General features: G+C 42.8%; 1 protein-coding gene across 2 annotated transcripts in view; it reads right to left on the reverse strand.

The window, feature by feature from the left end:
• PCNX1 (pecanex 1) overlaps nucleotides 1–12,168 on the reverse strand; it is a gene marked incomplete at both ends in the record, with an annotated part of 81,607 nt that extends 69,439 nt beyond the window's left edge. For both annotated transcript variants that reach the window (XM_079537769.1, XM_079537768.1), the window contains 2 exons: nucleotides 3,133–3,341; nucleotides 12,016–12,168. In XM_079537769.1, coding sequence (XP_079393895.1) covers nucleotides 3,133–3,341; nucleotides 12,016–12,168 — 362 coding nt within the window. The remainder of the gene's footprint in view (nucleotides 1–3,132; nucleotides 3,342–12,015) is intronic.
• Between the last annotated feature and the right edge of the window lie 1,034 nt (nucleotides 12,169–13,202).

The following is a 13,202-nucleotide window of genomic DNA, read 5'->3' on the forward strand; positions in this document are numbered from 1 at the left end:
CATAGATCAGGGGAGGAGGGCCAGGGTGGGGGAAGGAAGCAGTTTTGTTTTAAAATGAACCAGCAGATATCAGCACAAGCAACAATTCGATTCAACAACAGTCTACGTAGGGTGCTGTGTAGCGAGGTAGCACTCAAACAAATGGATTATAACAAAAGCTACTAACAAAACAACAATAAAAGTGTCTGCAAGAAAAAAGCAGGAAGTACAGACTTCCAGGCTTAACCACTGTATGAATAGGAGATTCTAAATGCTATTGTAGCCCAGAGCCCCAGCAGTTGTCTGCTGCCATTATAGTGTAGTAGCCATTTGTTCCTGCTATTAAGTCCTACAACCAGTTTCTAACAGGTTGATGACTTCATACCCCAGAGCAAGTGCTACACTTACCAGATTGCAAGTAATCAAAGAAACAGAAGTAACCAGACAAATTGAGAAGATTGAGTAAACTATGCCCAGCTATGTGCAACCAAAATTGCAATAGAGGAAGCATCCAGAACCTGCACATTTACTACATGCAACTGTGAGCATGTCAGAGTCCAACTGAAAGTCTGAAGAGACTGCTAGCCTACGGGAATTCTGAAGTTTAATAACTGACTTAGGCTGATTAGCTGAAGAGGTCTAACGTTCAGACAATGACTTTCAGGGAGAATTTAGAACAGTTCTGACATCAGGACAAAGCAGAGGAAGGGTCTCATTCTTCATCAGTTGAACACCTTCCTTTGTCAGTAGACTATCTTTTTGCTTCCTTCTATCCTTCAGAACCACTGAATTGTTCTTGAAGTACATGTGATTTAGAAATATAGGAAGAACATCCTTTGGGAAGACAACATCTTCTGGTAAGCTGGGTAAGGGGTTAAAAACCCTCACCATTAACCTCCTCACTTACTGGTTTCTGCTGGTACTGACACAATAAGGAAGACATTCATATTTCCAAAAGCAAGACTGCAAGTTAAATGTTTAAAGATATGTACATGGATCCACTGATACCTAGCAGACTCCAGCACAATTCCTTTCAGTGCAGGATTAGGAGTTTGTATTCCCATTATTTGTTTTAATGAAACCTCACAAGAGGTAAAACATAACTAACACCACACTACCATAAAAGTATGAAGTCAGCAATTGCACGAGAAGTGGGCGGATCTGCATGTGGTAAAAAAAACACTTATGCCCACTCTGTGCTACAAGGGCAGAATTAAAAACTAAACAAAACCCCACATACACACACTCATCAGAAAAGATTTTCTACTACTCTTCTGATTTAACTTAGTACACTAAAACCTTGCCCTGTATCTCCTCTACTGGTTTGAACATTACCCCAAAGTTCTCGTGAGCTTCCAGGTAAAGATTAGAATATACTGCACATCCCGCTGACCAAAAAGTAACTTTGTAATTTCTGCACTGACCTTGTTCCCAGTTCCAGTTAAGAGACCTGAGAGTGGGAACATGGATCATATGAAAGTAAATGAAACTTCAGCCGGCAAGCAGGACGCATGCCAAACTAAGCTCAACATCTGAGCTCACAAATACTCATAATGTAGTAAATTGGCCCACACCAGCTGGTCCTCAGAAAAAACAGAACTTCCAAAACAGCCACAAGTAATTCAGAATACCTGTACAAAGAAATCCTTGCCAAGCCCTGGAAACCCTTGTGGAAGCAAAACCTACACAGCTTAGAAACAAAACGAAGAAGAAAGTCTACAGATCACATCTAACATATGCAGTAGCAAGGCTGCATTTAAGCAAAGACCACTAGTTTACTCTCATGAATGTTGTTAAGCAGAATAGGCATTAGCATACATTTAGGGTAGCACTGCACCAAAAGAGAACAATACATTTTTAGTAGGAAGTATGGTGATCTAAAAGGAGTTACAATTAAAATCAGTTACCAAACACTGAATGGAAAGATGGTCAGGTTATAAATGATTGATACAAGAAGTTACTGTATACCAGCTTTAAAGGAAATGAAGACAGATTTCGCTAATAATACTAAAGCTGAGCACAGATACAGAAGAACATCAGACTCACTCTGTGAAAGCTACTCCATATGCACAAGGAAGTCCTTTCACTTCTATCCCGGACATTTTAAATACCACCACATCAACTTTCAAACATCCTGACAGACAGAGTAAGAAGCTTTTGTTGATTACAGCTCCTTATAGCATGTGCCTCCATTTAAAAGTTTCAGGCTTTTGTGTTGGGTTGGTCTTTTTTCTGTTTCCTTTTAAAAACTAAAAAAAAAAAACAGTAGGACAGTATACCAATTCCCTCACTCTGAAAACAATTCGTGGATAATAGCCAGAAACACAAAGGAAAGGGAAAGGTCTTTAAAAAACTAACAATTCAAGACTCAATTTCATGTGGTCTAACTGTTAAGAGGTCTTCAGTTACGTGGAGTTTGACAGAGGCTTTGATAATAGAGCTCATAATACATACTGACTTCAAACAGCCTTGCTGATGAGTAATCTTTTGCTCTTTTTTCCTCTGCATAGCCTGGTCAGAGAAGGGAAATCTCTTTTGATGATGGCAAAAGCAAAGATCTGTTGAAAGTAATAATTTCCCATTGACAATATTTCAGAGTCATCTTCACTACTGAGCTGAACAATTTCAGAATTTCGGGTTCACAGGACAGTGTTCTCCTGAATCAAGCCTACAACTAGAGTGAAGTATTGTACGTGACCAGCTTTGTAAAACTAAGCAAACTAAATTCAGATTAGACACTTCTTTCATCACTAAAAACTTCAGTAAGTATTTGACAGCTACATTTTTAAAACCATGTCTACTGCTGAAATAATATTACTAGTTCTGATTGCATTCACCATGTATTTAGCAACCTAAGGAGCACACATTTTCCACATTGTTGTCTCAGTGCTTCCAACATCTTCCAACTCCCTTAAAAAAAAAAAAAAAAAGGAACCAGAAAGTTAACATAAAATCATCATTTCAAACTTAAAATGTAAAAAGGCTTTTTTTTTTTTTTTTTAATTAGACTTATTCAGTCTTTCAAAAATCACAGAAGTCAGCATCCGTATTCTTGAGTGTTTCTTTCATCCACCACCATTCCAGTTACACATCTGATAAAGACATAACTCTTAAACATTTCGAGCAGTACACAAACATTGACAGAAACCTTACCTGGGCCCATTGCTGTCTTTCCTCTTGGCTGAAGCACTGCTTTGTTCTGTTTTTGCACCCCTGTCCATACGCTCATTGGCATTCCTCTCCACAATTTCTCCCTCATCCAGTGCCCTGTGCAAACGGTAGTTCACCATCTTCAAAACGATAAAGAGCGCTGCTATTACTGGGCAGTACACAGCTACTATCATCATGGAAGAAGGAAGGGCCTTTCAAAAAGAAGAGCAGAAGAAGTGTTAGTGAACATAAGTTCAAATATTCCTAAGAAGCATACTTACCAGCTACCCATAGTTCAACAATTTCCTTCATCCTGAAGACATTAACCTCTGTTTTCAGCAAGATTTGTGAAGCCATGCATATATAGTCTAAACCTTGCATGGAGACTATTAGCAGTTCAGCAAGATAAAAGAAGTTTGACTGCAAAATACCAAAGCACCACAGCAGCATGCTAAGTAAACCTATGATTTGAGTTTGAAAAGCAAATTTAACTTTCTCTTTTTTTTTTTCCCTCCAGGCTTTTGGAATGTAATACTTAGACGAGGAGACTTACAGCTAGCATCTCTATTATATCACGATATTTCCAATTATATTTCATTCACACTTCATGACTAAACCAAACGAGTTAGACCCTGTTTTAAGATTAGTACACCAAACCAATTCCAGGTTTTTTTTGAAAGAAAAGAAAGCCAGTTTGACAGCATTGCAGATGAGAGAAAACTACTTAGACTAGACGTTTTGATTTAGCTTTGTCAGTTTCCAACAGCTACTCTTACACAACAAGATACTTATCAGTCATGAAAGCCTAACTTCTCCTCACTCACATACAAAAAAAGTCAATTTACAATTTACAGTGGCTCACACTGTTATGCAGCAGTCCACACTAATCCACAATATCACATCCCATAAGGGTTATTTATGCTAGACAGTTACATGCCCACGGAGAGACAGCCAACGCAGGTGCTTTGAGAATTTTTCAGTTGTGACAGAGGTGGACAAAAGCCAAATAAAAAGCCTCAGTTCTAAATTCAACTTCTGAAACTCCTCTAAACTAAGACCTCACATCCAGCTTTTGCTGAGACTCACAAGGCTTTTACAGACCAGTCATCTCAGCAACAGGTATTAAGTGAAGTCTGACCACTGTTGAAGACAAGCGTACAGCATACTAGTCAAACTTGCACTTCAAGGCTTTATCCCTTCTCATTCACCTGTTAGTCGTACTAGTACTTTGGTCCAGTCACTAAACAAAATGAGACATTAACGCACAGTGTTCATCCACAAATACATCAATTCCATCACCAAAACAAGAATCTGTACACTCAAATACTGTTACATCATTGCCCCTTACCAGCTGACGGCACAGTTTGATACGAAATTCTAAACATTCAGAAGTATATATATAGATGCGTGACAATCAGAATTAAATAGCATTTGATATCCAGCACAAACATTAACTCAATAGATGAGACGATTAAGTGAACTGCCTTATTAGGTTTCCTATTGTGAGGCTAATTCCAGCTTGCTTCATACCCCTAGTCACTCACGCTTTATAAACATCAGCAACATAGACACCTTCACAGCGATCAAAGTTTCATGCGTGTCTTGCATTAAAAGAGAAACACAAGCAGAGAACAGGACAGAAAGTCTCCTATATTTATATAGAGCCACTTTTAGTCATTTCAAAGAGATCTGATTAAAACATTAAGATTCCTATAGATTTAAGAGAATATTTGTCCTGAAAGAGCCATGAGTAATTAGAGCTCTGACTTAAGCAAAAACACTGACTAGATCTCTGAATACAAGATACTGTACTAACAAAGGGGAGTAAAACAATAAGAATTTCTTAATATTGTATCAATTGTGAATTTCAGTGGAAAACCCATCCCTAATCTGACTGTTCACATTCTGGCAGGAAGCAAAAACAATCAATTAATACAACATTTCTTAAGCCAAATATATGAATGAGTGTAGAACCAATTAGAAGAGAGGTTACTTATTCTGATCTCTTTAAGAGCTCAAGTTTAACCTACATTACACCCTCAAAAACAAGTCTAAATCTAACATACCATTTGAAGCAGGACAGGCAAACAAAGCTGGGGTACGTTAACTTAGATTTCTGTCTGCCATCTTTCATGATCAAGACTGGACAAGATTAATGGATAGGGGAAAACTCACTTAACAAGCACCACCTCAGGAGAAGAAAGAGGAAACAATTTCAAATACAGCATCAACAAGCAGCCAGGAGCCACGATGATAGTGACACCCATAAACCCTGGAGCAACACAAATGTTTCCTCAAAAAAAATGCAATGCTTCTGAGAACTTGAGAGGCAGCAAGTTTCATGCAGGCATAGGCAAGCATATAAGCTCTGGCAAAATGTTTAAGCTTCCTGTACATGCTAAGCAGTCTGCTACCAAATCACAAACATGAGTTCAATTGGCCTCTCCTTTACAAGCACCCAGTGTTCTGAAGCCATTACTGCAATCAGCTTAACACTAAATGACAAAAGTACAGACGTGGCTTTTACGGGCTAACTCTATTTGGAGAGCTCTTCAGTTTGTCCCCTTCATCCATCAGGGATTAAGTCACACACTGCATCCAGTTCACCCTGTGGAATGCAAAATCTACACGTTCTGTTGTGCAAAGGGAAGCTCTGAGAATAAGTTAGAAAAAAACCATAGAAAATGAACGTAGCTTGAATTAAACCCAACAAAGAATTAAACTGTACATTTTATCCCTCCCCTTTCTACAGGATTGCAGAGAGCTAGGATTCATGCAACGAATTCGTATTTTTCATTCCTTGTGTTTATTCAGTCTTGCTCCTCTCTGGATAGGATGTATATTGTGTGAACAGAATAAATTTGAGCAAGTCCTGCACACTACTGTATGATCATACTTCACATTAAGGTCTTATGCTGCGGTACAGCAGTCCTATCCATGGTGCCAGCAATTCATCCACATTCCAGCCTCAAGAAATCTAGTGAATTCAAGCCAACCTAAACCACTGGTACCTTCTCCGTTCTACTTTGCCAAAACTTAGAAACATTCAGCTTCTATGCAGGGTCTTTTCTCCATGAGCCAGAGCAAGTTAAAGTAACATTATTGATTGCACCAGTGTAGCTTTAGACTGGACATTAGGAACAAATTTCTTCATGGATAGGGTAGTAAAGCACTGGAACAGGCTGCCCAGGGAAGTAGGAGTCTCCACCCCTGGAGGCATTTATGAGATGCCTGGATGTGGCACTAAGGGACGTGGGTTAGTAATGGCCCTCAGTAGGTCAGGCTGACAGCCGACTTGACAGCGATGGTCTTTTCTAACTTAAATTATGCTATGATTCTATTTTGAGCTGCTCTTGACATTTTACCACATTTGAGGAGACCTGAGTAACTGAGTATCCTACACAATATCATCTTCAAGATTGTAACAGGAATGCTCAAGTCCTACAAATGTACAGCTAGGTCTCATTTCAGTTGTTTTCACAAATAAGCAAGCACCATTTTTAATCAGGCCCAGACAAAAACCTTGTTAGAGCTTGTTTTCAGACCAGTTATAAAGCTGTAGCTGCAACAGCATTCCAGAGAATTTCTCATTTTACTGCACATCCCTACAGTCACTTCCATTAGCACCAAAAGAAAGAGCCCACTGAACAGCACTAGTCACAATTGAAGTTCTCACAGGAGAGAAGAAAGAGCTAGACGTGACCATACAGAATCTGCCTGCTTTAATTACATTCTGTTGAAAACATCAGTCACCCAATGTTTGAATAAGTCAAATAAATAATTAGACAAACTAGAAGCTAAAAGCATTTCCCTGTACCTTAAAGGGAAGTCATGTAGCATTATCAAAAACTCGAGGAGAGGAATGAAGATATAGACTTTCTACCACCTTTCCCTTTAAAAGTATTTTCAAAAATGTCTACCTTTCAAGACAACGTGATACTCATACCATCTACGTGAACTGATCACAAAATAATCAGACTCATCAAGCCTGACTATCTCTTCCTCACTTTTCACCTACACAATAAAAACTATTTACAGAAAGTAAAGAACTGCACTCAGATTTTACTCAGAATAACACTTATTTTAGACATTATTTGGGGTGTTCTTGAACTCCAATCGCAAGCCTGCTGCACTATCACCTCATTATCAGTGAAAAGCACGGTTCTGCCCTCTGCAACAGATTGTGAGCTCCTATAACCAGGTAGCCCAGTAGAACGCTATCTTTAATTGGCAATCAGTGGTCTACCAGTATAGTTTTCAAAACACTAGGGTATAATGCAAAGGGGATTGTAAGAGCTATAAAAGAAGAAAGAATAAACAAGTAGTGAACAAAGTAAGATCCAGGACTGCAGTTACATTGTTTCTGCTAACTACTGGCAGTAAGGCCACCTCAGCTGTATCAGGGTAGGAAACAATCGCTCCTAGATTCCAGTCATCAACCTAGAACAGAAAAGAATCATAGAATCACCAAGGTTGGAAAATACTTCTAAGGTCATCCAGTCCAACCATCCACCTATCGCCAATATTTCTTACTATACCACGTCCCTCAGTACAACATCTAAACATTTCTCCAACGCCTCCAGGGTTGGTGACTCCACCACCTCCCTGGGCAGCCCATTCCAATGCCTAACCGCTCTTCCAGAGAAGTATTTTCTAACATTCGACTTCAATCTCCCTAGTGCAACTCGAAGCCATTCCCTCAGGTCCTAATGCTAGTTACATGAGAGGTTGACTCCCACGCCACCACAACCTCCTGAAGGGTAGCTGTAGAGAGCAATAAGGTCATCTCAAGTCTCCCCTTTTCCAGACTGAACAATCTAGTGGTCTAAGAAACATCGGACCATTAGCTATGGGCCTTTAAAATATTCCCACTTAAACTGCAAAGATGTCTGTATCTTGAGTCAGCATTTCAAATGCAAAAGCACAAGGAACCAGAGAAAATTTCATGCCATCATAGTTGTGCTGCACATTTATGAAGAATTAAAGACACTTTCACGGATCTCTGCAAAGCATTAGCTAGACACTACAGATATGATGAAGGTTCCCAATTATTTTCAAAAGAGAGGTGTAGGTGTTAGCTGTTAAGAACATTCATACCAAAGTCTTTCAATCCAAATCAGATTTTATGTCTTTGCATAAAGGTGACATCAATCAAGCTTTCATTCAACAGTAACAGTTGCCTTGTAAAACACTCCGAAGACCAAGCATATTGAAGTCAGTATTTTATAGTATTGTATCAGAGAAGAAGAAAAGACTATCCAGGAACAGCAGGTCTAGTTCTGTCACCATTGTTTGTTTATTAACAGCCAGGGCCCTTAAGAACTGCTGATATCTGGAAGCACATTCAGTAACAAGTCACGCAGTATTTTGACAAAAACCTCAAGTGTATGAATGAAGCTTCTGGTAGCCAAGAAACTACGTGTAACTTAGAGCAACATGAGAAAAGTAGGTTCTCAACATATATTTTAGTACTTAAATTCGGTTTAAGAAACAGTATCCATCTCAGAAATTCCTCCTAAGAAGACTTACATGGAGCTCTGTATTTATGACCTACTTCTGTAACTATGTACACAAAGCAGGAAATCGAATACCTATTAAGTGAACTGTTGTGTAAATGAGCCTGACTTTGACAGACAACCTCTGTAGGTATGAGCCCATCACCCCAAGCAAGGTACAGTCCTGGCTCCTCTTAACTCACTGGCAAAGTTCCCCGGCTGCCAGAGCCAAGACTTCATTCCCTTCTGCGCATGTGGTGGGGCTGAAGCAGCATTCCAACCGGGGGAAGCGCCTTGGCAGCCTCCTCTCTTCCCCTCCTCCTTGCAACAGTGATGCACAACACTGGCCTCTCAATTTAGGGTATCTTTGTTCCAACTCGACCACTGTATTTTGCAATCCGGCTGTACCATTTCCTCATGTTGTAGCATATTTGCTTTTCCTAGCTTGAGTTTTGAATTAGACTACAAAAAAAAAAAAAAAAATTGGCTCTTATGATATGCAGAATAAGCACAGTTGAGCCTGTTACTGAATACAACTATCAAAACAGGATAGATTCAACTACTCTAGAAAACAGTATTTTCGCTTGTATGCTGCCAAGCCACAGATCCAAGAGTACACATCTACACAGCTTCACTTAGGCATACATTTCTCCTTGATTCCTTGTTATCTACGTTTTCTTCCCAAACAGGCAAAGTGTACAGACACATACCAGAAACAGAAGTATCCTGATATGCAATACAGATACTTACATGCATGTATCTGTGTCCTCCACCAATGATGCAGAGCCCACGCTTTCACACGCCCATTCTCAGAAGGCAGATAGATCAGGGAGCAAGAAAGGCAAGCTGAATTTGACTGCTAATTCCTTCGACTGGTTTGCACCATACGCTACACACATCAACCCTATAAGCAGTGGATACATATGCCAAGAAACACAGATACACGATACAGCTTCCTCACAAAGATCACTACCAGATTCCATACTGAAGATACAGGATACACAGGAAAAAAAAAAAAAGACTAGCAATGCTTGGTGCAATAAATCAAGTCTTTAAGCAATAAGTGCATTACCATACCCTAAAGAGATAGTTTCCCATTTTTGTTTGAAATTAAATACTTGGAAAAAAAAGCGATCAGTTTACCATCGGATTCATTTAGTCTTGAGAATCAGCTACAGGCAAAGTTTGTAAGGGATCCCACTGCCTTTGTTACTTCAAAATGACTAATGAGCACCTACACTTACTACTACCCTAATGCACCAAATCAAGAATATGAACTTGGAATTTCTTACATGAGAAAGCTTCATATGTAATGTAAAACCAATCAGCATTTTAACCCTTTATATATTTTTAAAAACACTAATGGATGCCTGCCAGCAACAAGTCATTTGAAACGAGCTTAGAAACTCCCTCCTACAAACCAGTAAGTCACACTCAGACTTCAGATTACAGTTAGCTAAGACTTCTTAGTGAGTTCTGCTTATTTATCTATGTCCTACAGCCACTCAACATTTACACCTTTTTCTTCTAAAAACAGCTTAAGAGATGCTAAAGAACTAAGATGACCATCACAGTCCTGCCTGTTTAGTTTATGTCTAGACAACACTTAAACTGCACAGGGTGGAAAAAGGGAAAACAGCCAAATATGATTCAATCTGCTTCAACTTGTGACTAATCTCTCTACTTATTCTCAGGGAAGTTGGCACATGTTGCATCTTTAACTTGTCCTGAGCTATGAAGCAAGGAACTTCTCTGACCTCAACAAAACCTGATGCAGCTTGCTTTTGCCCATCTTTTCCCTTTACACAAGAAACACATTTGAGTAATACTGAAGTTTACCCTATAGCACAGGCAAGTGAAGATTAACTGCTGCTTTGAGATCAGCAGGAGATTCAGTCTAAGTTCATATTGATCAGCCAGCAGACCTACATACAATAAAAACCATACACCCCCTCCAATGCCTCTGTGCGTGCAGCATATAGCTCACCTTTACGTGCAGACTTCTCAGAAAGAGAGTGCTAATCACATCAGCTATTCTGCCAAAATAGAAGAGCATTATTTCTGAAAAAGAGCTGGATCTGGGACCAAAAGGGCTCTCTTCTTCCCACCCGAAGTTCCCAGGTTTTTTTGAGTGGATCAGCTTAGTAGGAAGTTTCACCTAGCTGTTGTCATGTTAGTTTTAGAAGCGTTGTCACATTAGTTTTAGAAGCAGTTCTCCTCAGCCTGCAGTTTCCTTACCAGCAGTATAAAGCTTTCAAACAAAAAGCCCTGTAGTTACTGTTTCCAACACAGAAACATGAATTAAGAGCTAAGCATAGAGGGCTGTGAATCTCCTCTTCTACAGCAACTATTTCTTAGCATGAAGCATCTCACACTGCCATTTTACAAACTGCTTTTTAACCAAATAAATGCCTCACCTAAGAGCTCTACATTTCTACGACTGTATTCATGCTGAGTTTCTCCAAGGTTTCATTCACTAATTCTCAATTTTTTCACAAGCTCTTCAGTTGTCAAGAGCATTCAGACCAGGCAGACTCGCAAGCTACAAGACTGGTCACACAACGCTCTGAATGATCACACTGTTCCTCTGAGAAATCTGAAGCAAAATATTTATACTCCATAAGCTGCGTGTAACTTAAATGGAAAGACAAGCACCAGCCAACAGGAAACTGCCTCCTTCTCTCACAACTGGTCATACCTTTGCTGCATCTGTTCCAAGTCCAAATGTCAAGGGAACACCTAGGTTTAAAGGTCAGTATTATTTTTTTTAAATAGCTTTGATCAAAGCATCAGGTATGTTCAACAAGGATTCTCCCAAACTGGCTTTCTAAAGTTTGGGTACAAGTGAAATACCAAAGGAACTTTTCACCACGGTCCAGAGACAGTGCCAGCCAGCACACCGTGCTGCAGCTCGATGAACTTTTACGTAATATCCTGACGGCCATCCCTTCCCGCTATCGAAAGCGATGTGAGAAAGCAATAGAACTGTCAGCCAGAAATACAGGTTCTATCCGAGAGCTTTCACTGTAATCGGGCGTTTTCCGGCGCTTCCAGGAGGCCAACGGAGCCATGCCCACTTTAGAGATGAGGAAGCCGTAAGCCGACGGAGCAGCGGCGGAGACGGAAGCGCGGCCACCCCGCGGGCCGCAGCCAGCACTCCCCGCACTCCCTCCCACCGCCACCCCCAGCCCAGGCGCACCGGGGCCGCCCGGTGGGGGCACGCCGCGGCTGCGGGGCGGGCGGCACGGCGGGCAGGGGGCGCGCGTGCGGCGGCCCCGCGGTCCTTCCCGCCCCCCCGGATCTCCCCCCGCCGCGCTCAGCGCCCGCCCCCCGCCGGGCCCGCCCGCCCCGAGGCCCGGGGGGCCCCGCTCCCGGGGCGGCCCGCGCTCACCATGTAGAGGGTGAAGGGGAAGCCGAGCAGGAAGAGCCACAGGTAGAGGTGTAGCGCGTTGACCCCGGCGCCCTGGTGCGGGTCCTGGTACCAGCCGCCGCTCAGCGCCGCCCACACGCCCTGGCGCAGGATCTGCAGCACCTGGGAGCCCATGGCGGCCCCGCTCCGCCGAGCCGGCCCCGCTCTATCCGCCCTGGGAGCCCGGGCAGAGCCGCGCACCGCCCGCGCTCCGCGACAGCCCGCACGGCCGCAACCGCAACCGTCGCCGCCGCCGCCTCCCCAGCAACGCCGCCGCCATCTTATGTCCGGGCCCCGGGCCGGCCGCCCGCCCCCGCGCCGCCGATAGACCGGCAGCCCTTGCGGCAGGGGACGCCTACCCCGCTCTCTGTCGCCGGGGAGGGAGGGACAACGCTGCGGGGGCGGGGGCAAGCAATACTGCGCCTGCGCGCGGCCGTCCCGCCGCCTCCATCGCCCCCGGGGTGGCCGCAGCGCCTCCTGGCGGCGTGGAGGAGGGCGACGCTGCGGCCGTTAACGCGGCGCTTCTTCGGGGCCCGAACCCCAACCGCAGGGCCCCGCTGCTGGCGGCGACTTCCCTGGGCTCTCCGGACGTGACAGAACCCGGGATTCCTCTCCAGCTCGGCCCCAGGGCGGCTCACGAGGCTTCTGCGTTGACAGCTTAGGACTCCGTCCATTTTCTAGAGCTACAGCCACTCAGGGTTTTTCTTCCCCTCAGGCAGTGGCACCAAGGCACGGTGATACCGTGGAACGATTGGAAAAGCCCTTCGGGATCACCACGTTCCATGGTGAACACTTGAGGTGTCTAAGGTTGAAGGACACCATTTGCTGTTGTCAAGACCCAGTTTCACCAAACACCCCCAGCGCCTGTCACAGTCTGTTCCCAAAGCATTTAAAGAAAACACAGTTGTTTGGATTTCTCTCCAGTTTTTGCCAAGAAAAATGGCAACTCAGCCTCTAGATGAATCTTTTTATGGTAGGCTGCTGGTGACCAACACAGCCTGGGTTTCAAAGCTTTTTCTTTAAGTACGTCCCCAAAGCCATGCACCAGGTAGAAAGAAACAGATGAGGGAAAGACTTTTGAGAGCAATGCCAAGCAAGGAAGGGGGGATGTCAACTCATCCATAGGGACTGAAGACATAATGTTGAAGATTGTTCATTAAATTTCCTAA

Source organism: Tetrao urogallus (genome assembly GCF_951394365.1).
Source record: "Tetrao urogallus genome assembly, chromosome: 6".
NCBI lineage: Eukaryota > Metazoa > Chordata > Aves > Galliformes > Phasianidae > Tetrao > Tetrao urogallus.